Below are 27,280 nucleotides of genomic sequence, written 5' to 3'. Positions count from 1 at the left end.
GCAAAGGGAGCTTTTGTCAATGCATGATTTCCTGGTACACCGATTACATTGATCAGCGATCCCGATTCATTTTACCCTCGCACCACCTTAGTTTCAGAAGAAGTATGAAAAAATATGAGGTTAACACAGAAAAACAGATCACCAATTCAAGCTTTATGAATAATCGATTCCCCATCAATAATTGTTTTGGTAAAGCCATCCTCCTTCCATTTTATAATTTTTCCGCCACTAGCCATGATTAAATGAACGGTAAAAAAGTAAGAGCTAAGCGAGGGTGACTTATTTAGGCAGGAATATATATGATAGCAACACTCATGACAATGTCAATCATGTTACGTTATTATTAAAATGTTTCCTTTTCTTTTTCATTACTTCTTTAACACACTACTTCTCCTCCGTAGGCGGGTATTTTGCTATATATATAATATATGAATGACCTCCAAAGAGCGCTGAGACTTTTGATATCATGAACGTGTCTGCAAAAACTGTGGTCTCCTGCCCAGCAAAAGTCGAGCAGCCAGCGCTGTGCATAGCTGTGCCGGCCTTTGAGACGCTGACTGCGCTTCTGCCTTAAGTCAAAGTGAGCACTTTTAATTTTTTTCATCCTCCCCTGAGCTATAGCCCAGACAAGTGCAAACACGGGACCCCTTTTCTACACCACGGCAAAATAATATTAAGGCGATTCACACTTTCTTTTGCACGTATACGATTATCAGGTCCTCAGCTCGGATTATGAACACACGCATACGAGTGGAGGACTCACAGTGCCATCACAGCCGATTAATGGCGGGACGTCTCACCAGTCTACACAAGACCCACGACTGTCGCCAAAAGGCGATCATAACGCCAGCGAACACATCTCTATACTATATAAAAGAAAAAGGCAACTTTCCTTTCTTTACACCTTTTTTCCTTTTATCCCAAACCAAAGCCTTTCTCTCTTAACACGGCAGAGGACACAAAAATAATTTTCTTTAATTGCCGGTAAGGCACATTACCAGAGGCACAAATTTGAACGCTCACATAGAAAATGTAATTTCTATACCACAGCCGTCGTGTAGCGCCTTTCAAAAGGGATCTACTACCGAGAGATGATCCATATACATTTTAGCTGCTGTTAGTTACTTACCTGTTTTGTTACACAGTCTTTAAAATGTAGTTTACCCAACCACTCCAGTAGTGCTCAATGTACCTGTACTTCTTAAAACGTTAATGTTTTACTGTTTAATAACTTATAGACTATATTTCATTATTTTTCCCTTGCACTCAGTGACCAAAGCTATACACACACATATAGACACATACAAACATACACACAAGTATATGTATATATATATATATACACACACACACCCCTATCTAGATTATATATATACACACACACACACACACACACACACACATACATACATACATACATACACACATATATATAATTTGTGTGTGTAGATATGTATATAGATATGTAGATATGAAGATATGTATGTGTATATATATATATGTATATTATATATATATGTATGTATGTGTGTGTGTGTGTGTATATATATATGACAGCAGCAATCCAAGCTGTGAGAAAACAGTAAAAAGGAGGCGTGTCAGACGTCGTGGTACATTTTCTGATGCAGCTACCGAAAACAACTTTGTGACGCTGCCACCAAATACACAAAACAATTACTTTGACAATCATGTTACATTATTTTTAAAATGTTTCCTTTTCTTTTCATAACTTCTTTAACACATGACATCGCTAAAGCTGGTATTTTGCTATATATATATATATATATCACAGCGACACTCATAACAGTGACAAAACAATTACATTGACAATCATGTTACGTTATTTTCAAAATGTTTCCTTTTCTTTCTCTTTCCTTCTTTAACACACTACTTCTCCGCTGCCAAGCGCGGGTATTTTGCTATATATACTGTATATATATATATATATATATATATATATATATATATATATATATATATATATATATAGATAGATAGATATATATAGATATATATATATATATATATAGATAGATAGAGATATATATATATAGATAGATAGAGATATATATATATATAGATAGATAGATACATAGATAGATAGATAGATAGATAGATAGATATGAGAACAACACTCATATCAATGACAAAACAATTACATTAACAATCATGTTACGTTATTTTCAAAATGTTTCCTTTTCTTTCTCTTCTTCTTTAACACACTACTTCTCTGCTGCTGCTGGTATTTTGCTATATATATATATATATATATATATATATATATATATATATATATATATATATAGATAGATAGATAGATAGATAGATAGATAGATAGATAGATAGATAGAGATATATATAGATAGATAGATAGATAGATAGATAGATAGATAGATAGATAGATAGATATGAGAACAACACTCATATCAATGACAAAACAATTACATTAACAATCATGTTACGTTATTTTAAAAATTTTTCCTTTTCTTTTTCGTACCTTCTTTAAAACACTACTTCTCCGCTGCGAAGCGCGGGTATTCTGCTAGTTGAATATAAGTGCAGAAAGGCTCTACTGCATTAGGTGATAGGAATACCAACAAAGGAGAATTAATGAAATGTATGACGGATCATAATAGAATTTACATTTACTCCATCTACAAGCTACAGACTTGCTCCCTTTCAGATTAATGTATAATAGTCTCTTCTTATTACTGTGGCTGTCTGTTTGCCTGTCCAGGATTTTAAATAACCTGTAGCCTGCAAACTGTTTGAAGTATTGACCTAAAATTTGGTACTCATATACTATGTGACGTCTACTCAGAGTGAAGATTGACCTCCAAGGTTATTCCTCTTTTTATTTTTATTGTATTTTATTATGGAATCAACTTTCTGCAGTGGCTAGCAGGGCGGCTGTGCGGCACATGTGTATGGGCGCCGTTCTCATCCCTACCACCTTCACCGTCACTTCCCCTACCTCTTCATATCTTAAAGCATTCTTGAGGTAGATTGAAGACTTAAGTGCCTGCTTAAGTCAAAGCTTAAGGAAAACATACTAAGTAATTGCAACACAAACAATGACTTAATCAGTTTTAACGCGAAAAGATGTCGACAAAAGAAGAGAAGGAGTGGGACGCTAGGGTGGAGTAAAGAAGAGCTGCACAGAAAGCAGCAAGCACATCAACCTCTGAGCAAACGAATGCTAAACATACAGAGAAAGAGTATGAAAACTATGAATGCTCAAGTCAAGTGTATTGCGCCGTTACTGGTAGTAATATAAAGGAGGCAGCTATGCATAAATTAGATGTATCGTGAAACAGCATTCAACACCTGTCTGACTCCACAACTTAAATTATGGTCACTTATGTAAATAATCTCTTCTGTTCACAATTTTTCATAATAATGTGATCAATCATTGGTGCTAGATCTGATACTTTTTTGTGTATATCATGTTTTCTTTCTCCTGTGCTTCGACAGACCAATACATCCTATTTGTATGGGCTTACCTCAAATTGATGTATATTGCACAGTAGCATTTTTGTCTTTTACACCTGAATTAAATGTTATTAATTTTAGGAACTGAATGATCTGAAAAGACAGCTGCATGGAAAACTATTGCAAAGAGGGCAGAGTGACGAATTTGATGCAAACTGTAATACATTAGAGGCATTAGAAGGACATGAAAAAAGAAGCTTTGAGTTTAGACTTAGAATGGTAAGCTTATTAGAAATAAATATTCTGCTTGTGCTATTATTATTTAACACTATTATTATATACTGTATCTGTATTATACATTGTATATACTGTAAATTTCATTTAATCTCCTGTGAAATGGTATATTCACCCATCCCCTTTCTGACCCACTTATCCATTTCAGCATTCCCTAAAATGAATGTGTAGCTTTTTGTCAGGCTAATATGAGAGCTACTCTTGACTTTTTAACAGCTAACATGTTTGGCTTTATTTATGTAGTAATGTTTCATAGTACAACCCAAGAGAACTATTATAGTCCATTTTGATTTTTAATGATAGGTTGAACTGATGGGAAATCAGATTCTAACAACAACTTTGAATAATAAATGCAAATTTCTGATAGTGGTAGGCTTGTGTATCATTTAAGAAACTTAATTGTTGTACTAAGTTAACATTTGCATTAAAACAAACTGAAATATAAAGGAGAACTCTGAATATGAATATTGAATATATGAATGAATATTATTATGACCTTTTCTAGATTGCAGGTCTTCACACACAAATGGATAGTTTTCATTATTGCCTTCAAAATGTATCTGGCATTTCCAACAGCGCAGCAGATCAGTTAGCGCTGCGACTTACTGAACATCTCATGTATGTGGAGAGTCTACTTGCTGAGACCCTGACTTTGCACATCACAGTATGTACAGTTTTTCCCTTTTCTGTCATATAAAAACATTAACTCTGTTACCTGACTTCAACTCTTAGAACAATGAGTCTCAGTTATAGTGCCATTGGTTAATCAGATTTATTAGAAATACAGTACTATGTAAGTAACTGAGTACTTTTCTGTATAAAGTATTTTTTTTTTCCCAGGGGCTAATATTATTTAGGTCATTGGAGTGCCTTACTCAGGAACATGCAACCAAAAATTGTATGAGTAAAATTTTCCTGCCATAAATCAATTTTTGCTTTTCTTTCTGATTTGGGTTTTCTTAATGGTTATTGTAAAATACAGTTTTAGAGGAAACTATATTCTATTGAATTCAAACAGGTAACTAGTAGAAATAATGGTAACTCGTGGTATAAATATGATTTTAACCTGTAGCACATCCAGTGAAATGGTAGCTTCAATCAGATCTGAATGTAATGCTTTGATCTCTAATGTCGTACTGTTACAAAGTTTTGGAGTGTTTAGATCAGAAGCAATATAAACTGAATGATGATTTGCTTAAACCAATTACAAAAAGAATTGACATTTTCAGGCTGCATATTTACCTGCCAAGTGTAATAATTTGAATATTATATGGATTATACAGAAAAGAACTAATATTTGTGAACTATGTACAGTGTCCACCTCCTCTATGTTCTGTTCGTGGGGGACCCTTTTACAGTAAGCATTTAAATTGACTAAGGCATGCCATCACTCCTGGTTTATGTTGTACAAAGGGCTTGAAGTGAACTGGTATGACATACCGCCATGTGCCTGTTTGTGCTTTGCATATCAGAGCGTAGTGGCACATTGAAGTCTGGCCTCAAGGGGGACACCCCAGTTCTCAGCAATATTGCATGCATTTTATCACCAAGGGCTCAGTCCCCAGCTCTATTGTGGGAAGTATATATACAGTATATAGGTTTGCATGACAATCCAGCCTAGCTTGAATTTGAATATATTTTTTACTACTCTGTGAGCATTAAGAAGAGGCCAATAGATTAGGGAGTACTGTGTGTAACCAAGGAGGCCACTTGCTAACCATGTCTTCTTTGAGCTTCGCCTAACTTTCCTTTGTTCAGTTGACATCGCATTTTTGAAGTAGGTCGCTGCCATATCTTTCTTGCCTGTGCAGGGCAGCTGGCCTCCTTAACTTACTGTTAGCACCATTTGTCTGTGTTATTACAGTAATAGTTTAGTCAGTGGTGCGCTTCTGATTGCGGCATTTATTTGCATGAAATGCACGCCCCATTTCTGGGGGGGGGATCACTTGTCAGCGCTGAGGTGAAAAAAGAACATGTCCCCTGAGAATACTCCACTCGCTGCAGCATTGTGACCAACAAATAGCGAGAAATTAAAAAGAAAAAGATGTCTGCTAATTTACCTTTTTCTATAATGCTACAAAATTTCAATCAAAAAGGTCAAAGCGTTTTTGAAGTTTTTGATAAGTTTTCCTTACAATTTGGATCTGTAATCAAATGTCCTGGGTCAGTCAGAGTGATGTAAATAGTCTTCATATCTGGTCATAAAATTATTGTCTAATTGAATAATTAAATTATTCTTCCTTAAAATATTGTAATCTACTGAGTTGGCCAATTAAATGAGTAACACAGTACATCGCTACAGTACTATCAAAAAGGGGTAAAATAGAAACTCCTACTTCCTACTAGAATATTCTTGAAACTTCTATTTAACACTAGAATGTTCTGGAAATTTCCACTGGGAACACCAGCTTAGTGCTGGAATGTTCAGTTGTTTTGTTGTTTACAAATCACTTAGCCAGCTAAGAATTCCACACAATGCTATGTATATAGTAACAATATAAATTAAATGATCATAACAGAGTGACCTCTAAAAGTTTCACAATCAGGCTGAAATTTCTCAGGTAAGCAAGCTACCCCCAATGGACAAAAACAAGCCTTGTGGAGAAATAATTTTACAAACATTAACTCTTTGCATTGGGTTGTGGACCAACCTACTGATCATGCTATGAAAGCGATTACTCAGTAGCAATATTATATATGCAGGCAGTTCTGTTTAAGGTACTAAGTAGATTTTGTTTGTGCATGTGTAAGCAATTAAATTAAAGAATGATCAAGCCAAAAGTCTGAAGTCTGAATATAAAATGATAACGTGTACTAGATGCTCCGTTTATTTTATTTCATTAAATTAAATCTTGTGGGGCGCGGTGCTGCTCAAAAATAAAGAATGATGGCAGTCACCTGGTATATACTAACTGTGTAAGCCTGCGCTGTTAAAAGCACGGGATCCTAGAAAGTTTAAATTTAGAAATTTAAATCGTCAGAACTACTCTGGGCATCTCTCTCCTAGAAGGATTCATGCTGCCGAAGTGATCACATCGTTTGTGCATTTGCAGCTAAATGACTGTCTTTCTTAGGAGGTTTCCTTTTCCCAGTGTACTGGCCTCACTTGCGTATCCTCAGAGCTGCAGCTCTCACCCCGACTGTACGTCTCACAACCAGGCCGGACAGACACACACACTTCCACGCATAGAACTCTATTTAATTTCAAAAGCAACAGGGGCGCGGTGGGCTCAAACATAAAGAATGCTGGCAGTTGCCTCCAGTTCACCCTTTGGTGGTCATTCCGAGTGTCAACTGGATGATAACATGCATACAAGACCGCAAGATCACAATGCCCAGAAGGGGGTGTGTTACAGCTGATTTCACTCTACAATATTTTTAGTCGACCAATGAGGAACATGTGTACCAAGTTTCATGAAAATCGCTCCAGCCGTTCGGACGTGATGCTGGAACATAAACACACACATTGACTTTTATCTATATAGATAGAGATATTGAAAATTCTTCCATTAATTATATGCACACTTCAGCTTCCATAAAGTAACCAGCTATTGACTTTTTATTAAACTTTAATTATGAAACCTGATCTGACACCTGACATTGTGTTTACAGGTTTTTTTTCTTTTTAACATTATATAGTATTTGAACTGTTTAAGATCAAATCCTTATTTTATTGTATTTGGACTATATGTTCACAAGATATCTCAGTTTTTAACCTTCTCTACACTGCTGTTGGGGGATTCGATTCATTCATTCAGATATGCTCTGTTTCTTGGTATGTCAGACGACCAGGACTTTGTGAAGTGTGGTTTGCCACAATGGGGGGATAGAGAAAGATAGCAATGCCATTTCTCTTTTTTTCATTTTTCACTTAGCAATAATATGAAATATACATCAAAACTAGCATATGTAACAATGTACTGCTTTAACATAAGACTGCAAAATGTCAACAAAACTTCAAAAGCAAAATTTCTATGACCAAATAGTGACCTTTGTTAGCTGAAATGTTAAGGGTCTCAATCACTAAAATGATTTTGATGAATATCTACTCACCTAACGTGGATGATAGATCATTCTTCTAAAATGTATTTGCATCTATCTCTAATGGGAACACTCATAAAATTATAATGTTTTAAATCCAGATCTGAATAGATCCTCAGCTACAATGGCAATATTATCTAATACTGCAAAAATAATTGCACAGTTTGTAACAGATCATAACTTATCAGATCATGGAGGATTTTAACTCTCAACCTGAAGGCATACTCCTTTTTCTCACCTGTTCATCATTGTTACTCAAGAACTGATTATTTTCTCATAGACAATAATTTTTTGCCCAGTATAAGATCTTGTAAGTATGATGTTATTGTTATCTCTGACCATGCCCCTCTGATCATGGAGCTTAAATTACCCTGTAGTACACACTTATCTCGTAGCTGACGTCTTAACCCCTGTCATTAGCTGATGAAAACTTTACAGAATTCATAGCCAAGCAAATCGATTGTTTTCTGGACACAGACCTCTTGAGTACTAAAGAAACAGAACTGCTTATCTTTAAATTGTAACGTCATTATTATGAACACAAAGAGAATAATAATAAGATCTTAGCCCAACAAATCTACAAGCACAAAGTTTGTAATACAATAACAGCAATTAACAACACAGACAGAGAAAAGAAAATATTGACCATAAAAATATAACCTACACATTCGTAGAGAAGAATCAGTCCTTATATTCTGCTCAGTTTAAAGAAGATAAGACAAAATCTTGCAAGTTTCTTGATTCATTACAGATTCCACAGCTAGATACCTTTAGTGTTGGATAAACCTCTGACACTTTCAGAATTACTAGTTGATATAAACTAACTTCAAAGTGGGAAGGCAGCTAGCCCTGATGGCAACCCAGTGTAATTTTATAAAATAAATTCAAATAATTTAGCTCCACTACTATTAGGAAGGTTCAGAGAAGCTAAAGATAACAAAATTCTACCTTTCTTCAAGCATTAATTACCATCTGTCCTAGAAAAAATAGGACTTATTGCAAAGTGCATCATACAGACCAATCTCTTTTCTGAATAGTGATGTTAAAATACTCTACAAAGTTCTAGCCAGAAGGTTTAAGAAGTGCTTCCATCTGTAATATCACAAAGACCAAACCAGATTTATTAAAGGCAGACACTTACCTTCTAACCTTTGACATTTGTTTAATATAATATATTCATCCATTAAGTCTAACACCACAGAGATCGTATTATCTTTAGATGCAGAAAAATCATTTAATATGGTTGAATGGGACTACCTGTTCACCACATTGCAGAAATTTGGGTTCAGCCCAAACATATGTGAATGGATCAAAATACATTATACTAGCCCAGAAGCCTCCCTTTGTGTTAACAACGTTATTTCAGACTACTTCAAGCTAGAACGCAGTACTCAACAAGGATGCCCCCGTCCCCTTTTCTCTTTGCAATCACCATTGAACCACTGGCTCTCTACTTTCAAAATGCATCAGAGATAAAGGAAATTCTCAGAGAAGGACTTGAACAGAAAATATCACTATATGCAAATGATATCGTACACTGTATATTTCTGACCCACAAAATTCTGTGCCAGCAAGCTTAAAAGCATTTGTAGATTTTCAAAAGATATCTGGACTCAAAATCAATTTGAATAAAAGTGCTCTCTTTCCAGTGAATTCTCTCGCTCACAATGGACTGGATACTTTCCCAGTTATTTTAGCAGATCAGTTTAAATATCTATAGATTGAATATCACAAGGAAATATAAAGCTCTTTTTCAACAAAATTTTGCTGTCTGCATGGAAAACATTAAACAAGATGTGAATAGATGGTCTACCCTCCATCTTAATTAGCAGGGAGAATCAACATTGTGTGGAGCCAACCCGGACACAGACAGGCGGACATGTTGTTTGTCACCACCACACGTGTTTATTTACAAATATATTTACAGTTAAATGGTCACTCAGACCCAGTCCAAAATAAGTGCACAAACCCCAACACAGTCCTGGCCACAAATGCCACTTCTTCGAGCCGCCTCCACTCTCCTCTCTTGCCTTGTCCTCCTTCCACCTGACTCTAGCCTTGAATGAAGGGAGGCGGCCCCTTTTATAACAGCCCCGGATGAGCTCCAGGTGTTCCGAACACTCCCCCGTTGGCCACGCCCCAGCATGGCGGAAGTGCCGGCTGTTCTCCCGGCAGCTCCCCGGGTGTCCTCTTAATTCTTCCCCCCAGCACTTCCTGGTGTGGCGGAAGTGCTGAGGTAACAGGTCCCCAAGGCATTGGGGCGCCTCCTGGCGGTGACCACGGGCCTCTACAGGGTGGGGCTTCCATGCCCTCAACCCGTGGCCCCCAGAGCAACCAGGAAGGCGGCCCCCACATGATCCAGGGTGAGCGCAGACCCACATCCGGTCCCTCACGGCGTCCCGGCCGGGTCATTGCCCCTGGCATCCCTGACAATTGTTAAGATGACCATCCTTCCCAAGCTTCTCTTCCTATTTCAACGCATACCCATACTGTATACATCAACAAATCATTTTTGAAAAAACTAGACTAAATCTTAGACTTGCTCAACTGGAAGAATTTTAACTCTCCTCTTTTAAGTCAGTGGGTAACTGATGTTATATACTATTTGAAATTGGAAAAAATGTAATTCTTACTTAGAGGATCTGTGCAGAACATTTTTAAAATCTGGCAGGATCTAACCAATAACATTTTAGAATAAGCTTTTAAAGCACTGTGGAAGCAGATTCTCTCCCCTTTTCTTTTTCTTCTCCATTTATCTTTATTCACTTATTAATTCATCTATTTACTTATTTTTACTTGCTTTAAGTTTTACTTTGCTGGCCATGCTCTCATTCCCAGGGGTGGGGGTTGATTTGTTTTTCGATCTTATTTTTGTAAAAATTGGTCTATTTTTATGGAATGTTGTGTGATTTCAATAACATCAATAACATTAAAATAAAAAAGAAAGAAGACTAAATCATAACTTCATTTATTTGGAATTTGAAACATCCATGGATCCAAAGATCAGCTCTACAATGACCTAAAGCAGAAGGGGGCATGACACTACCTACCTTTCGATTCTATTACTGGGTGGCAAATATACAAGTTATAAAGTCCTGGACATCGACACAAATTGATGAATTTACACAAGCCTGGTCTGCAATATATTCCCTGCTCTGTGCCACAGTTAATACAAATTACTGTCAATACACTAATAATCCAATTGTCCTTCATTCTCTCAGAATATGGAACCAATGTAGGAAGCACTTTAAGACAGAGAAGCTTTTATCTGTTGTACCTCTACATAACAACCACCTTTGTCCAACCTCTCAAACCTATACACAATTTAATTTCTGGAAAATGTCCGGGATTAAAACAATTAGACTTGTACATAGATAATGTCTTTACATCCTGCGAACAATTACACTTCAGATTCAACCTCTCATCAACAATGTTCTTCAACTACTTTCAAGCTAAACATTTTGCTAAACGGAACCTGCCCAATTTTCCTCACCTCCCAACTTGTTCTATTCCCAGAAGAAATATTGACCAGTCCTGAACACTCAGAATGCATCTCTACAATTTATAAAAATATTTTAAAGCTCCTTCCTTTCAAAGCCCCCAAAGTACATTGGGGAAAGAATCTGTCACTTAATATTTCAGAAAAGGAGTGTAAGGCAGCCATGCACAGAATATACTCGAGCTACATATGTGAAAAGCACTCAATCATTCAACTTAAAATCTTTTGCTGAGTGCATTTATCTTGTTTAAAGTTGTCCACAATGTTTCCAGGACAAGATTCAACCTGTGAATGTTGCAAGTAGCTCTGTTCTCACTGGGCCACATGTTCTGGGTGTGCACTAAATTAGCAACATTTTGGACAAAAAACTTTGCATGCCTATCAGACACCCCTGGTGTCACAATCACTCCAAACCCATTAACAGCTGTATTTGGTGTACTCCCAGATGGCCTTAAAGTGAAAAAGGACAAACAAGCTGTGACTGCCTTTACTACACTACTAGCACATAGATTTATCTTGTTCAGCTGGAAGAATCCCACCACACCACTTTTAAGTCAGTGGGTAACTGATGTTCTATACTACTTGAAATTGGAAAAAATCTAATTCTCACTTAGAGGAACTTTTCAAAACTTTTTTAAAATATGGCAGGATCTAATCAGTAAAATTTTAGAATGAGCTTTCACTTTGGGAAAAAGGGTACTCTTCCTTTCTTGTTTCCTTTTATAGACTAGCTTTGCATGCTGACTCTCCTGTCTTTCTCTTGGGTAGGGGTTGAATTTTGCTTTGATTGTTTGCTTTGTTAAATTTGATTTAATTGTATATAATGTTATCTGTTTGTAATTAAAATTGAAATCAATCAACCAATAGATAAATAAATAATTAAAAAAAGAGTATGGTCATCTGAATTGTTTTAAGTGATTTTTATTTTCTAGAAATAGCCAGAATTGGCCAGAGTCAACAGGTGGTGGGGTTTCACTTTAGAACTATAGCATGTACAAGAAAAATCATATCAAGAATTATTTAATGTTTTTAACAGCTGAGACCTTTCATTTTCCCTGTTTTGACTGTAAGGTCCCCTGCCAAACTTTGATGTCTTCTCTTTGTTACTCTTCATTTTTTAATATACACTGTGCCAATAAAACAATACACTAGTAGCTTATCAACGCTTATTATTTTTAATTTTGATAATTAAATGTATATACAGTAATTGCTCATTTGTTTTGTATGTTTTTTTCATTCTCAAGTTTCTGATATTTTCCATTTTTAAGGGTGTTCAGGAAAAAGTGACTTGGTGGGAATACATAGTGGACACAATTCAGTCCCACCTCTGGTTTCTAGAGCAAGAAGCAAGCTGCAGGGTACATGTTGTATCTCAGATTTTGGAACCCCTTGTCAATAATGGTGATTTGACGTCTCGTGAATTGGACCGTATTGTATCAACTATTCAGTGTAACTATCAAGAGGAAATAAATAAATGTTCTGCTGGTAAGTCTGTCAAGTGTGTGTAAGTGGCCTGTTACTGCCATCCTTTTCAATTCAATTCATGATAGCAGGTAGTTAGTGCTTAACTTGGCAGCAGTGGTGAGAACTTAGTGATGCAGTCCATTGTAGAAAACACACTACACAACTGATTTAATGTTTATTTTGTATATCATGTATGGGTAGAGCAGGAGTCAGAGGTGCTGCCTAAAAGCTTCAGAGGCAAGGGTTCAAGTCCAACTCTAGCCACTATCTAAGTGATATTTGCATATTCCTATAATTGTTTCTGAAAGTGCATCTGCATCACCTCACATTCCAAAGACATGAATGTTAGACTGACTTGTGCCCTTTGTGTGGGCTAAGATGAATTAGTGTCCCATCCAAGGTAGTTTTCAGCTCCCTACAAGTCTGAAAATAGATGATGAAACTGCATGAACGGATGGTTTATCATTTTTGTATTGTGTACTTAGAATGACTTGATTAGAAGTAGTATCTTGAATGTACTGTACATATTGTGAAAAGACTCTCATGGAGCGAAGACTTATATACAAAGTCATTGGCTTCCCAAGAATGGTTCACTTAGCATCGTCTATAATAACGTAAAGTAGGAGTGGCCAAACTACGTCGTATGTCAGCTTCTTGTAAGTAATTTGTAATGTTCCAGCACTAATCAGGTGTTCCTAACAAGATTATGCTGCAGTTGGCCAGTGTAAGCACGATAAGTCACCATGCAATGTCATCCGAAAAAAAAAATAATACAAGGTTTTACCAAATGAATAGGGACAATATGTCACACAGAAGTGTATATGTTCTAGCTGCTTGCTTGCCTTTGTATTGTGGGGTTCATTTTTGAATAATGAGTTTACACATGCTGATTTTATCAATGATATATTTCATTGGCAGCAGAATTTCAAGTGTGATACTGGGTCTGCTCACAAATCACTTTAAAAGAGCAAATGGGAAAGAGGAAAGTTAGTATTCAAACAGTTTTCTGGTAGTGGATTGACCAAAATGGATTATTCCTGTACTTTAAATCCATATGTTCGATGAGATGAGGAGGAAAATGCATTTACCGGCAGCAGCATCCCAGTTATGCATTCTGGAAGGTTGTGTGTGTTATTAGACATATCATCATTGAGTCAGAGGAAAAAGATAGTTAACAGCTTTCCAGGTGAACTCATTTTAATCATGGTACAGTCAATTGCACAAGCAGTACTCAGACAGATGTGAAGACTTTGTCAGATCCGTAGCTCAGATTGTCATCCTCGTCATGAATTTGAATCTCGGTTTTAGGACTTTAGCCGCAGCAAGACAGATTTTGCCATTGTTTTAAGTCCTTTTACTGTTAATGTTGACAATGCTGCAGATGTCTTGCAGCTGAAAGTAACTAACACTAGTGCAATTGTTAACTCAAAATAAGTTTAACAAAGATTTTTTGCTTGATTTGTTTCCAAGGTTTTGAAAACATGTTATGCACATGATATCATTATTTGGTAGCACGTTTGCAAGCAAGTATTTATAGTAATTATATAGATATATATAAATTGTTGGAAGCTAGCCCCGGACACGGACAAACAGACACCTGAACGTCTACAAAAAGCACATGTTTATTTACATACAGTCCACACAGCACACGGTGCCCCTGCACCACACACCCTCTTCAAGGGCCCTCCAACAGTCCTTCACCACCTCCACTCCTCTCCACCGAGTTCTGTCTTCTTCCTCCCGACTGCAGCTGTCGACTAGAGGGAGACGGCCCCTTTTATTCTCACCCGGCCATGCTCCAGGTGCTTTCCAATGGACTTCCACCACACCAGGAAGTGCCGCATGAGCACCTGGAAGCACTTCAGATGTCCTCGGTATTTCTTCCACCAGCACATCCAGGTGTGGCGAAAACAGTAACGTCCGAGGTTCCACAATCGTCTGGGAGCCCCCTGGCGGTGGCCACGGGCCCTTACAGGGTTGAGCTTCCATGTTCAAACCCCATGGCCCCCAAACCAGTCAGGGTGGCTGCACACTCTTGTGGTCCTCGGAAGGCCCACAATGCAACCATACTGGTGCTCACTAATCGTCACCTCACTTCTTAACCTAGCTTCCACTACTCTTTCCCATAACTTCATGCTGTGGCTCATCAATTTTATTCCCCTGTAGTTACTGCAGTCCTGCACATCCCCCATATTCTTAAATATCGGCACCAGTACACTTCTTCTCCAATCCTCAGGCATTCTCTCACTTTCCAAGATTCCATTAAACAGTTTGGTAAAAAAAACTCCAGTCATGACTCCTAAACACCTCCATGCTTCCACAGGTATGTCATTTGGACGAATGACCTTTCTTCATCCTCTTCAAACTGTCCTTACTTCATCCTTGCTAATCCGTTGCACTTCCTGATTCTCTATCGCCACATCACTCAACCTTGTCTCTCTCTCATTCTCATTCATCAGCCTCTCAAAGTACTCTTTCCATCTGCTCAACACACCCTCCTCACTTATGAGTATGTTTGCATCTTTATCCTGCTACACATGTCGGTCCCTCTGTCTAGTCAACCGGTACAGGTCCTTTTCTCCATCCTTAGTGTCCAACCTTTCATACAACTCATCACTTTTCTTTAGCCTTTGCTACCTTTCTCTTCACCTTGCACCTTTTCTCCTTGTACGCTTGTCTACTTTCTGCATCTCTCTGACTATCCCACTTCTTCTTCGCTATTCTTTTCCTCTGTATACTCTCCTGTACTTCCCCATACCACCACCAGGTTTCCTTTTCCTCCTTCCTCTGTCCAGATTCCAAACCAAGCACCCTTCTTGCTGTCACTCTTACTACTTCTGCTGTAGTTTCCCAGCTGTCTGGCAATTCTCACTGCCACCTAGTGCCTGTCTTACACCCTCCCTAATCTCAACCGTGCCATCTTCCTTTTTCAACTTCCACCATTTGACCCTTGGTTCAGCCCTCACTCTCCTCCTTGATCTCCTTCAAGATCTCTTTCTTGATCTCCAACGTCATACTACAGACCACCATCCTATGCTGCCTACCTTCACTCTCCCCTGCCACTACTTTGCAGTCTTTAACCTCTTTCAGATTGACCCACCGGCATAGGATATAATCTACCTGTGTGCATTTTACTCCACTCTAGTATGTCTCACTATGTTCTTTCCTCTTCTTAAAATACATATACAACACAGCCATGTCCATCCTTTTCACAAAATCCACTATCATCTGACTTTCCTCATTCCTCTCCTTGACACCATACCTACCCATCACCTCCTCATTTCCTCTGTTCCCTTCACCAACATGTCCATTGAAATCCGTTCCAATCACAACTCTCTGTCCCTTGCGTACAATGTCCATCACTTCATCCAGCTTACTCCAGAAAGCTTGTTTCTTATCTACCGCACATCCAACTTGCGGGGCATATGCACTAACAACATTCATGATCACACCTCCAATTTCCAGCTTCATAATCATTACTCTGTCTGACACTCTTTTCACCTCCAAAACATTCTTGACATACTGTTCCTTCAGAATAACCTCTATCTCATTTCTCCTCCCATCCACACCATGATAGAACATTTGAATCCACCGCCACTGCACCTGCCATTACTCCCCTTCCATTTAGTCTCTTGAACGCACAATATATCAACCTTCCTTCTCTCCATCAAATAAACTAACTCTCTTCCCTTACCAGTCATATTGCCAACATTCAAAGTTCCTACTCTCAGTTCCACTCTCTTTACCTTCCTCCTATCTTCCTGCCTCTGGACTCATCTCCCCCCACCCTTCTTCTCCTTCTTTGGTCAACAGTAGCCCAATTTCCACCAGAATCCTATTGGCTAACAGTACTGGTGGCGGCTGATGTGAACCCAGGCCTCGATCCGGCATGGTCTCTAATATCATGCTGGATTTGTAAAATATCATCAGACATTGAGAGAAAATAAAAAGTTTCACTAAGCCAGCTGAACAGCGAATTTCCAGGAAAATATTGGGTGAATAAGACCACAGGTGAGCATAGCATATTCCTGTAAAAACACTTTTGCAAATTTGTCATAAACACATGTGGTGGATTTCACGGGTTCATCGTCACACTTAAACTTTATTTACAGCCCACTGTATAAAAAATATTGAAAATTTGGCAGAGCTGTGAGACATGAGGGGAGTTATTGGTTATTTGCTTTGGTACCGCTACTGAGGTCCAAAAACTAGTAACAATATTGAAATCAAATATTTTAGTACTGATCCAACACTAGTTCAAACTCTTTGAAATGACTGTAAAGTAGTCATGGTTTTCACATTACTCTAGATAAAGATTAGCACATTTTGAAATCTCACCTGAAGTTGGTTATTTCTAGGTTTGAACTTAATGTTATCAGGATAGACACTGGCTACCCAAGACCATCTCATGAATTAATGGATGGATATTGTGTACTGTGCCAAGTTAATATCTTATCTTATTCACTGATTTTCCTATGTTTATGAAGGAAAGTATTTATTCATTCTTGCTCATCTAAATAGAAATATATTTAAAATGTCTACGGTTTATGCTCATTTTTTCTGTTTAAGTTACATTAATTGTTTTTCCTCTGCATATTTTTTCACAGAATGCACCAAGTTATCCAAAGTGCTAGTAAGCGACATTGTAAAGAAGAATGATATCAAAATGAAGAAGCTAATAAAAGCTCAGGAAAAGATCAAAATGAATGTACAAATCAACATGAAGGATGTTGTCGATCCAAAGGAGTTTATCCAGGTTGAATTCATTGTTACTTGTATTAAAAACAGTATTTAGATATGATGGAGGGTCCACAGCTGCAAGTCAAATTCAGTAGTTTAAGATAGGCGTCAGAAAGTAAGATGCTCTGGTAGTATGTTTATTGGCAGTGGCAACTTTTCCCATGGCACAAGACGTCCAATAAGGGCCACTGTCTAACACCATAATGGATGGAACCCAGAAGATAGTTCTACTCCTGGGACATAGATTTGGATGGAATCATAGAAAATTGAGTAGTTCCTAAAGTGATAGGTGGAATTCTAACTTCAATGTGTATGGGTGTTGCCCTGGCCCTTTTAAGAGGGATGTATGTTTGCGTCTGCTAGAGGGGGCTCCAGGAGGTCAGTACTAGTGGTTCTTGAGGCCAGTTTTGACCCTGGTTGTAGTCTATGAGCCTGACTTAGAAATTGTTCCTGGCTTGGTTTAAAAGCCCCTGCCAGTCACCAGACCAGGCTTTGTGAAGTTAGTATGAGAGCAGATAGCAAGCTCTCAACTGATTGGAAGAGAAGCCAAAGTGAAAAGAAAGGGGAGAGTAGGACCAGGCATTCAAAGAGATACTAAAGAGGACCAGCCAACCTGAAAAGGCAATAGGCCTTACACTGTTGTTCAGTTTAGTCCAGTGTAGATGTAGGTTATTGTTCCCTTATTGCTTTCTGTTGTAGTCTATAATATCTTGTTTGCTTCTGTTATTATTATTTTTTTTTTTTTTCAAAAACAACTTTTGGGTTTCTGATACTTTGGCCTGCCAGGTATCATTTGTGTTCAGGGCACAGTGATCACTGTATATCAACAGAAGGCCTTTTTTTTTAGTCAGAATATATAATGTGATCAGACAGATATTTATAGGTAACTCTATGTAGAGAGAAGACCCTTGGAGTAAATCCTCGCCTGACAAAGTACAGCTAGATCTAAAATTAACCTAGAATTGTGTCAGCACAGTGGAATAAAGATAGCAATCACATGATATCCGAATGGATTGTAGCGGTGCCATTATTAGGAGCTCAAAGTAGAGTCCAGTAAAATGATAGGAAACCAGGTAAATGTGAGAAACATGGTAGAAAATGACTGCAAAAAAATGTTACACACAAAACTCAAGGAATACAAAAAACAAATTGTTTATGACATTCTGTGCATGTCAATAGCTCCAGAGCAATAGATATATTCTTTCAGGAAATGTTAAGCACATGTTGCAACAGACATACTGCAGATGGGGCTTTAGTGCCACTCAGTGATCTAATTATTTTTAGTTTTCTGTCAAAAAATCCCAGTGAAGAAGGCAGAGGATCTGTACCAGATGTAACTAACCTTAAATTCATTTTCTCCTGCAAATTTTGGATAAGTTTTTATCCCATATGTTTTTTGCATGACACACCGTCATAAATAATGCCTGTCATAGCTGATAATCTTCAGTGATATCTTTTCTGGTGCAAGTTGTGCATCATCACCAATTCTAGCTCTGTGGTGACATTGTGGAATTTAACTTGTCTACACAGTACTCTAGTTAAGGTTTCTGAATCAATGATGTATTGGACTTTATAGCATTACATTTACAGTAACACTTTATATTTTACATGTCCAGACAGAATATAGAGTAGTGAAAATATATAAATGTAACAGATAATAAAAATATTATATGGCTCAGTAGATAGTGTGTTTGAACAAGAGCCATCAGAGCCACATGGAAAGTTGATGTTTCTTTCTAACTTTTGTATTTATAAGGAAGATTTTTGTATTACTCACAAAATAAATCAAAGGTGAAAAAACAGCCTTTTTATCAAATCTGATCTTTAAAGGCTGTGTGTCCTTGCAAACACAGATCAGCAGCAACGCATTGCTTGCCTAGACCTAGCCATTATCAAAACAGCTTTAGTTATTTTTGTGGTTTATCTTTAAGGAATATCATAACTTGTTAGAGAAACAACGGGAAACATTTCAAGATATGGAAGATGATGAAGATTTGAAAATTATTGAGGCTGTCACAGATATTTGGAAGGTATGCTTCTCAATGTTATTGTTTAGGCCACATTTTACCTTACAATGTAGTGAACCAAATGAAATTTAAATAGAACTGATTGGTGTTAGACTATTCTTTTGTCCTCTCTGGACTGTCCTTGCAGTAGTGTTAACCATCAAAGGTTTTTTTCTGGTTTTGATTTGACTTAGAATCACAAAGAAGGTGCTGAGGTTTGAATCATCATACTAAGTAACAGAACTTTCTAAAAACTACTTAATCTATTTCAGGGTTGTGTGACGTATGATAGTTTAGTTCATTGATTTTTAATACTTTATCAAAATTATTCATGCCCAGTCATGTTACCTGTCAAAGACAAGTACATAGGGAATCCATTCCCAGATGAGTTTACCCATTCCCGGGAATTCGGGAATCCCGCATGTCATTCCCGGGAATCGCAGGCTCCCGGGAATGACACAGTGCACAGGCATCTCACATGTGAACAGTTTTAGAGCAACCGACACTTATTCTTAATAAAACTACTGCAATATGTTGACACCAATAAAAGACTAACCTTATCTACAAGCAGTTCATGCTGTCATATAAGTACATGTATCTAGTTAGTTGCAGTAATAAGAGCGTAGATAGCACAACGTGTCGAGCATACAGTCGTCGAGGCGAGAGTGCACCTTCGTGCAGAGTACACCAGCCACTGAGAAAGCATGCCCTTCCTCCACTGAAGCAGGCGGCACAGTCATCAGATATTGATACACTTTTTCTAAACAATCCCTGCACTTGCCGTTGCTCTGAAACACCACCATTTCAGCTTTTACTGATGCATCCAGTTTCTTGTCATCATTCTGTGATGGCAAGTTTCTTGGCACAGATAATGCGGATGCAACAGACTGACCCATTGCAATTTCAAGTTGCTGTTCAAAGCTGTTGTCTGACAGATGTCAATGAAGTCTGCCCTGTCCCGGCATTCGTGAGCTGCAGAGTGCAGACTCCTCCCAGTCCACTGTGCTCAGTCTTAGTGGGAGCCGGGAGACTGACTGCTGCTGGTCTGTTGTTGACTCAATTAATTGGCAACACACTACACCGTGGGCCAAAAAACCGTGCAACTTAATTATTTTCAACTACAATTCTGTTATTTCTTGATCAATTTTTACACTTTTACACGCTATATATGCTAGCTTGGTCGTTCCGGTTTCCCAGGAATTACAGCAGTTTCCGGGAATGAAAAATGTCCGGGAATGAATTCCCTACAAGTACAAGAATAAATTTTAAAATATTTGATATCTCTGACTCGGTCATTTCAAGGTGCCTTGCTTGCCTCGTGTCTTCTTTTATACCTCCAGTCTTTAAAGCTGACTCTCAGCATGCCTCCTAAGCCTTTACTGCTCCTTGTGTCTCTCACACTCGCACATACTTTTTCAATCATATCGCCAAAGCCAAACTGACCAAATTAGATTGCTCAGAAGGACTGGACACACATACATAGACAATAGCATTTTATTATATAGTAGATAGTAATAGTTGAATTGTTAATTTAAGTTAATTTAGGTTCCTGGTCTCAGTTGTTTTTGACTTTTTGTATTCTTCCACCTTATTTTAATCCTACCTGTTTCAAAACAGAGAAACTGTATTGTGCATTATTATAGCTCATCAGTGTTTTTTTCAAATAATGAAGCATCCCTGAAAATAATATTGTTGAAACTCACATCGAAAAACAACACATGCAATGGGTAATTCCAGTAATTTTATGTAGATGGGGGAAAAAAATTGAAAACCATTATTGCAGTTTGAATCTAAATTCCATTGCCATGTTTCAGTCATTATTAACCACATCTAATTTGAAAGTACTTTTGAGCAAAGGTAAATATTCATAAAAACAACATGTCTTTTCAGTTGGGTCACACTTGCCTACACTGGCTGTCGCATCTACAAGTGTAGGACTGTTGAGGGGTACATTTTTCTTACAGACCAATAAAGGGATGCCTCAAGCTTTATCCACTCATTCAGTACATTCCCCCTATATGTCAGTATAGAAAATGCTATAAACACCCCAGCTTGTCCAGAATATATTGTAATCTTGATTATATGTAATACATGCACTGAAATTGCACCATGTAAGGCTTTCACAATGACAGTAATTTCAGGTCTGTTTTCCTTGGATGCATCTACAAGAGTGGAAGCCACCCCTACGACTAAAGGCAAAATCAGTGAGGTTTGATGTTGGAGCAAGTCGCAGACCAGTTGGAGTGAGAAGGTGGATATTTTAAACTAGATGACTGGCTTCACAGGAGCTCGCTTTGACTCACTAAGATTATGCATATGAAGGCTACATCTGAAAATCACTAGAAACATCGTCTAGCCTGACAGGGACTTCAAATGCACCCTGATAGTATTGATTAACAATGAATGAGGTACACAGTAGGGCAAATGGTACAGAAAGGCCTGAACTCCCTCAAAAGAATACAGCTGGAGTATGGACCAACACCACAAGTTATGAACAAAGCAAGAGGCCTGGACAGTGGAGCAGAAGTGTGCATTTCTAAATTGTATTCATTCCTAAATTGAAAGTGTTTGTGTATTTAACTTCAAGTTGTACTTAAAAATACACAAAGAAAAAATGCAAAGTACTGAAGGTGCTCATTCCTTTGTAGTAAATAGCAAATAGAGTACAAGTATAACATTTTAGATTTTACTTTTATATTGATTTGAATTATCCCTCTTTGTTTATTCTGTCCTATTTAAATGTTTCTCCTTGTGGACACACATGTATACTGTTCTAGCTACTATACTTTGAACTTTCCTAGCCTTTGCTTTTGCTCACTTTATCTTTAGAGACTTCGTTCAGCATCATCTGAAAAAATGGGGAACACGTTTAAGAAGTTATTCTTGATCAACCTTCAGAACTCGGCAAAGGTGCCCTTAAATAAGTGTGAAGCACTAAGGGATAAAGCAAGGCATGAGCTTTCCACTCTTTTGCAATCTGAAGAAACAATTGGAAAAGCATATGTAAAGATTTTTAAAGATCATCTCGTACAGCAGAAGAAGGTAGGAACTGGTGCTGTTCAGGGCTTCCTTTTGCCTTTAGCTCTTGACTGTAAGACTGTGCTTGGGCTTCAGAAAGTGCAAAAAGGAGAATTGATACTTTGTGTGTATGAATATGACTGCTTCAGTATTTGTATAAACCTTTACTTATTTAGTACTCAGTATTTAGTTAAACAATAACAGTTACAGTGCTGTTTTTTTTTGGACATCTAATATAGTAGCTTTATCATTATATGTTATTTTCCACCTTCTGAATAATATTCACCACTCTCCACAAAGATGTATTTTCATATATAGCATTTTATATTAACCTATAAATAATTTAAAAATATGTCTGAAGACATAAAATTATGGATTTTGTGAACCAGCTGTTTATTCTAGCAGAAACACGTTACCAAATCATGGACCAGATTTTGGCCAGTGTACATTCTACGCATATAAATCCAGTATCTTTATTTACCAGTAGGTTATTTCTACTAAAATGCCATGTTTAAAAAACAAAATTTACAGTTGAAGTATTCATAATGAAAGTAGCAGTGACCCATTCAAAACACGTATTGCTATTTTCTAAAGAGTAAAGGTGACACCGGTTGTTAAGTACTATAATATCAAAACCATGTGAAACACAAACTAGTCACTTTCTTTGTCAGATATTCATCTATCAATCTGTGTACTTACCAAACCTGCATGATCCTGTTGTAGATGGCTGAACCCTATCCAGGAACCATCCAGCCATCCATTCTCAGTGAGCCTGTTTGTCTAATTCTGTGCAGCACAGGTACAGACTCTATCCTAATATCATCCTGCTTAAGGAAGGAACCAAACCAAGACAAGACATCAGTCACATCACTCACAATGGTTTAGACTTGGCAGTTGACATATCATACAATTTTAGGATTTGGGAGAAAAAATAGGAAACCAAAAGCAGTCCCACACAGGCACAGGGAGAATAATCCAACAGCACACACAGTGAATTGGCAGGGATTTGAGGCCAGCGTCCGCAGTAGCAGGGAAGAGACCCAAACCATCCTGCCATGATGCTGACTGCTTTGTCAAATTGCAGATTTTATTTGAATGCTGCATTGACCTTTCATTTATTTATCACAGGATTTGCATTGTTTTTTTTAATATTCAACATATCTGCAATTTAAGTTTGAATTTTATTTTATCACCTTTTGTAGTCATAAAACAACTGCTAATATTTGGGCTTTTTGAAGGTGATGTTATTAAACTAATGAAGTGTAAAGAGGGACAAATGGGTGCACTTTGTAAATTATTCTGTAACTTTGAATGTTAAAAATCTTTAGTCATATTTTTGTTTGTTTCTGTTTAAGCATTTTCTTACGAGTCGAGTGTCAGAGCCCATCACAGCAACACTGAACACAAGGCAGGGTTTAACCCCAGACAAGGTGCCAGATCATTGAAAGTCCATTCTTGAGCACAATCCCATTCATGTTGAGGCATTTTGCAATTGTCAATTAACCTAACTTGCAAATCTTTGGGATTTGGGAAGAAAACATTGGTTCTTCTAAAGAAAAAAAAAGGCACAAGGGGTGAACATTTTAACTTTACATGGATAACTGCTGGATTTGTACGTAGAACAACAAATCCAAGAGCCAGCAGCCATCACCTCTGAGCCACCCATATTAAGATATCCATGATCCTCTACAGATTGGAGTTCAAGATTTTGAACAAAATGGAATAATCCTAGTGTTATTAAATAACTTAATACAATCTGAGTGAGAGGAGTGTTATTATTCATTACATATTAAAATAAATCCTGCTGGTTTAAAACTCAAGCAGTACAATGTCACGGTGGTTAGTGATGCTGTTTGTCTGTGGAATCTGCTTGTTTGTTTGGGTTTAATCGCTGACTCTAAATTACCCCAATTTGAGCAAGTGTGGGTGTGTATGTGTCTGGTTATGGTCAGGATTCAGCATACTGAGCTAAGCACTTGTACTCCTTCACCCACTGTCATCTCTGTCTTTTTTTTCCCCCCAAGTTGTGGATAGAAGATCAGACCCTGAGTGCTGCCTGTTTAAGTCATTTCTGTTCACAACAAGAGAAACTCTTACAAGATATATTGGCCAGGCAAAGCATTCTGAGTAGCAGGTAATAATAAAGTAATTTTAAATGGCTGTGGTTATGTTTATTTTTTATTTTTCAACTTTTAAGTCCTTCAGTAAAGTTGATCAGCTTTAAGTTGATAATGTTCAATCAGAAATTGTAGCGTACAACAAATCTAGCGCACGTGTGTGTTCACTGGCTCTCTCCTTGTCTTTAAGCATAATTATTTTCAAGTGTTAGTCTGTTTAATATGGAAAACATGACCAGCTCTACCAATTTAGGTGAACTAGGCAGTTGCCTAGAGGGTTAGAATTGGGGATGGGGAGGGGTGGCACATTTTTAAACAATATCGACTCTGACTTACTGTCCTTTTAACCCTATTATGTCACAAAAAGCATGGGAACGGAACTGACAGGCACATGCACAGAGATGCCACATGGGATGTGCAGCCTTGACCCTCGCACAGTCAGACATGTTTATTGTTTAACACCAGAACATAGAATAGGCAGATCACTAATCCTCCGCGTTGTTAGGATCCACAGGGAATGCCACACACATGTAAATGCCACATCCTGAACAAATCGTGCCTCACCTTGAGGTCAAATTCTGCACACTCACTTCACCAGACCATTCTTCATTTGTGCACTTGTGGCCTCCTCTTTCCAATGCCTTTTCCTGCATGTGAATCACCTGGGGTACTGCCTCCTCGTCCACCCTGCTCCTCATCCTCACTGTCTCCTTTGGAAATGTTGGTTCTCCTGACCCCCATGACGCACCTATTTAAATAATATGCACTGCTTTGATGGGGTAGGGGTAGACAGCACAGAACATTATTGGGGTGCCTCTCCCTTCACTACAGGACATATTTTATAAACACAGTGTCCGCAAGGCCTGCAGAATTGTGCAGGACCCCTTACACCCCTCATGTGGACTTTTCACACTTCTGCCATCCAAGAGAAGATACTGCAGCATCAAAGCCAGATCTGCCAGGCTGCAGGAGAGTTTTTACCCCCAAGCTGTCAGACTCCTTAACACCATGCTGCCCCCTGGGATCTTCCACACTACTTCAACCACCTCTAAAAACAGAATTTTTATACATGCAAGCCACTTTCCTGCATGTAGAAAAGAACTGAAAATCTCATACTGACCTTTAAGTATTTTGACATTCTTGATATCCTTCTGCTGTGAAACATTCTGACCTGTCATTGTTTACACACGTCTTAAACAACTATTATCATACACTGATCATTTCTGTATAATCTATATCTATTATTTATTATTTATTTATTATATTACATATCTATTGACTATATGTATCTAGATTGCAAATACCATACATTGCATCAATGTTCATATTGCTAACTACACATCAGTATTGCTGCTACTTCTTTGTCTTGTCTTTGCACAATGCCTTGTCTTGTTTGTGTTTTAATTTTAAATTTCAATATTAATTCTATTTTTAATTTATTATTTGCACGTCATGTTGTTACATTGTGGACCCTGAGCTTCGCAATTTCGTCTATCTGTATACTTGTATATGGTTGAGATGACAATAATGTTCACTTTGACTTTAAGTTCCATTTACAGCTTTGCCTAGGGCATCAAAAATGCTAGAGCCAACCCTAGTGGCAATGCTAAAAATACACTTGTCAGAATATAGAAAATGAAGCATTTTATAGAAAAATAGGTTTTCAGAGCAATATGCACAATTTTCATTGGGCATTTTCTTACCATTAGCTAATTGTACCGATTTAGTGTTTTACAACATGACCGTTTACAGAATGCTAAAAGCACACCTTTATTTAGTGCAGGGGTCCGTCCAGGAGGGCCATAGTGGCTGGAGGCTTTTGTTTCAACCCAGTTGCTTAATTAGATGGTAGCAACAGAACGTGTTATTTAATTTGATGGCTTTCAAGCTGTAATATCTGGTAATTCTCTCTGTGGATTTCATCCAAAAACTATGTGATCTATAGCAGATTAATAATTTTTGTCTTCATTTATTTATCTCCCATTATTTTCAGATGTTTTTATTCAAACAGTTGCTTCATAGTGACATACACAGAGGTACAAGGAGCCAACTGAGATGGTGAGCTGCTGGTTCTTTTACCATTTGCAGCTGGTTAGGAAAATAAGAAGCAATTCAAACAGGATGCAGTGGCTTATAACTAAAGCAAGCAATTAAGGACTGGGAATTTAGCAACTAAAATGAAGGCCAAAAATTATGAATATGTCATTATTTCAGCAAAAATCGACTTCATTAAGAAATTGTTTTGGAAAACCCAGAGTCATCATGGCCCTCCAGAATTAAACATGACTTAGAGAGCACAAATTAAGATAGACCAGTTTGATGCTCAAAAGCTACAATCAAAATCTTGCCATCATGGTTTCCACCATTTTGTGATCAGTCATTACAAAAGTGTAGAAGACAACCCCTCATTAGAGACACATAAAGGGAAGGAAGTTGAAATGGCAAGTGCAGAAATTAATTCATTCCGGCTTTTCAGAAAATGAGGCTGAGAATTTTAACAAGGTGGCCCTCAAACGTTATAATGATGTTGATTTTTCCTCTGAAAACACCATCTGTTTTCTTTGCATCGGTCTAATACTACAGCTTTATGGTTTGGATGATTTTCTGGTAGATGCTGATACTGATACAACATTGATTTAAAGTAATTTTCAGTCCTGGTTTTTTAGGTT

General features: G+C 37.6%; 1 protein-coding gene across 3 annotated transcripts in view; it reads left to right on the top strand.

Annotated features, from left to right (window-relative positions):
- LOC120527720 (ellis-van Creveld syndrome protein-like) overlaps positions 1-27,280 on the top strand; it is a 69,272-nt gene that overhangs the window by 17,810 nt on the left and 24,182 nt on the right. For all 3 annotated transcript variants that reach the window (XM_039751468.1, XM_039751469.1, XM_039751467.1), the window contains exons 7-13: positions 3,574-3,711; positions 4,232-4,390; positions 12,535-12,751; positions 17,338-17,486; positions 19,402-19,500; positions 22,306-22,518; positions 24,519-24,628. In XM_039751468.1, the coding sequence (XP_039607402.1) occupies positions 3,574-3,711; positions 4,232-4,390; positions 12,535-12,751; positions 17,338-17,486; positions 19,402-19,500; positions 22,306-22,518; positions 24,519-24,628 (1,085 nt within the window). The remainder of the gene's footprint in view (positions 1-3,573; positions 3,712-4,231; positions 4,391-12,534; positions 12,752-17,337; positions 17,487-19,401; positions 19,501-22,305; positions 22,519-24,518; positions 24,629-27,280) is intronic.

The sequence above is a fragment of the Polypterus senegalus genome, chromosome 4, assembly GCF_016835505.1.
Source record: "Polypterus senegalus isolate Bchr_013 chromosome 4, ASM1683550v1, whole genome shotgun sequence".
Lineage (NCBI taxonomy): Eukaryota > Metazoa > Chordata > Cladistia > Polypteriformes > Polypteridae > Polypterus > Polypterus senegalus.
The sequence above is the reverse complement of the archived record's forward strand: the minus strand, read 5'-3'. Positions and strand labels throughout refer to the sequence as shown.